At 45.9% G+C, this 1,713-nt stretch overlaps 1 protein-coding gene across 1 annotated transcript in view; it reads left to right on the top strand.

Moving 5' to 3' along the window:
* Positions 1–1,317, top strand: part of DACT1 (dishevelled binding antagonist of beta catenin 1) — a 6,976-nt gene extending 5,659 nt beyond the window's left edge. Inside the window, exon 3 of the mRNA XM_031066283.1 lies at positions 1–1,317. This exon is cut by the window's left edge and continues 1,424 nt beyond it. Coding sequence (XP_030922143.1) covers positions 1–423 — 423 coding nt within the window. The 3' untranslated portion in view covers positions 424–1,317.
* The last annotated feature ends 396 nt before the right edge of the window (positions 1,318–1,713 follow it).

The raw sequence follows: 1,713 nt of genomic DNA, 5'->3' as shown, positions 1-1,713 counted from the left end.
AGGACCCGGCGGGAGGGCGTGGGGGTCTACTCACAGGTGCCCCTGCCCTACGTCAGCCCCTACGCCTACGTGGCCAGCGACTCGGAGTACTCGGCCGAGTGCGAGTCCTTGTTCCACTCCACCGTGGTGGACACAAGTGAGGACGAGCAGAGCAACTACACCACGAACTGCTTTGGAGACAGCGAGTCAAGCCTGAGCGAGGTGGAGTTTGTAGGGGAAAGCACGACCACCAGCGACTCTGATGAGAGCGGGGGCCTGATTTGGTCCCAGTTCGTCCAGACGCTCCCCATCCAAACAGTCACAGCGCCGGAGCTGCATGAAAATGCGGCCAAGGCCTTTGTCAAAATCAAAGCCTCCCATAACCTCAAGAAGAAGATCCTCCGCTTTCGGTCAGGCTCCCTCAAGCTCATGACGACCGTCTAGTGAGGTGACTTGGTGGAATGTATCTGCTTCTGCTTTTGGAAGCAAGGTGCTTTTTTTTTGTACATATTTCAACAGATTTTTTTTTTTAATACAAATATTTAAAACTTAAGGTAAATTATGTCACTTGTCTTCAGAACTTGGGTGGATACTAGTGCCTTTTATGTGGAAATAAAAGACCGTTACACTTGTTAAAAAAACCCAACAACACAACACTGCCATTTCAGTTGTGAACAGCCTCCAGCGCGTGGTGTCAGAAGGCTTTGAGAAAAGGCTAAAATGTTTCTGGGAATGGATCTTCCTTGCCTAGTTTTTCCAGTTCTGGGTCTTATACAGGATATCGACAGCTTAAGGTCATAAGTTTTTAGGGAATAAAGGGGAGGGAGTGAGGGTGTTTCTTAATGGTTTTGCTTGTCCCTTTCTACTGCTGATGCCACATCTTGAACTTTTTCCTTCTGGTACTCTGGTCTGGTTTTTTTTCTTTTCTTGTTGATTCTCTTCTTGAAACTCACTCCTGTCCTTCCCCAGCCTTCCCCCACCAGGAAAGGGCTCCTGTTCAATCTGTCTCCAAGGTTAAGTCGCCTTCCCTGGAGTGCACTCTGCTCTGATCTCCTGGGAGTCCCACTGCGGGCAGCGGTGGTGTCCAGAGCAAACTGCAGCTGGAGCAGCTGACCAAGGCTTAGTAACTTCATTATATTGTGTAAAACTGCTTTTGAAAAAGAAAAAAAAACCCATATGCATGTCACGTGCATGAGTATCAGTAGTTTTAATATTCCTGTTGATGTCCAATTTACTGTACATCATCAATGGCTGTTTTTATATATATATATATCATTGTGTAAATTAATATAACACATCATATGCTGTAATAAACAGTCTGTTTTAATACTTTTTAAAGTTTGTTATGTTGGTGCAGACCCAGTCAGTGCTTTTATATTGGTGCTGTCACCACTTAGATGTCTCCTGATGTGACCTGATAACGTTCCTTGCATTTTGCCATGCAGGAAAAGGGGCAAGTTTAAAATGCTGCTGTGGATGTGACTTGTGCTCTGAGGGAATTGGCTTGTCATGGCTTTGCTTGTTCTTCTCATAGCTTGCATTTTTCCAAGGGCAAGGTGGGATTTAGGAGCTCAGAGGCATCTTCAGGTTGTTGCTGAGGGACAGCTCATGTTTCAGAGCAGATGGAAGTATAACATTAATCCTGCTCTCTGTCTGGGTCCTTGCAGACTTTGGTTGGTACAACACGGGGACAGATGGTTGGTTTCTGTAACCAAATCGATCTGTGGGACACAA

This window comes from Geospiza fortis, unplaced genomic scaffold, assembly GCF_000277835.1.
Source record: "Geospiza fortis unplaced genomic scaffold, GeoFor_1.0 scaffold23, whole genome shotgun sequence".
Taxonomy (NCBI): domain Eukaryota; kingdom Metazoa; phylum Chordata; class Aves; order Passeriformes; family Thraupidae; genus Geospiza; species Geospiza fortis.
This window is presented reverse-complemented; position numbering and strand designations above follow the sequence as displayed.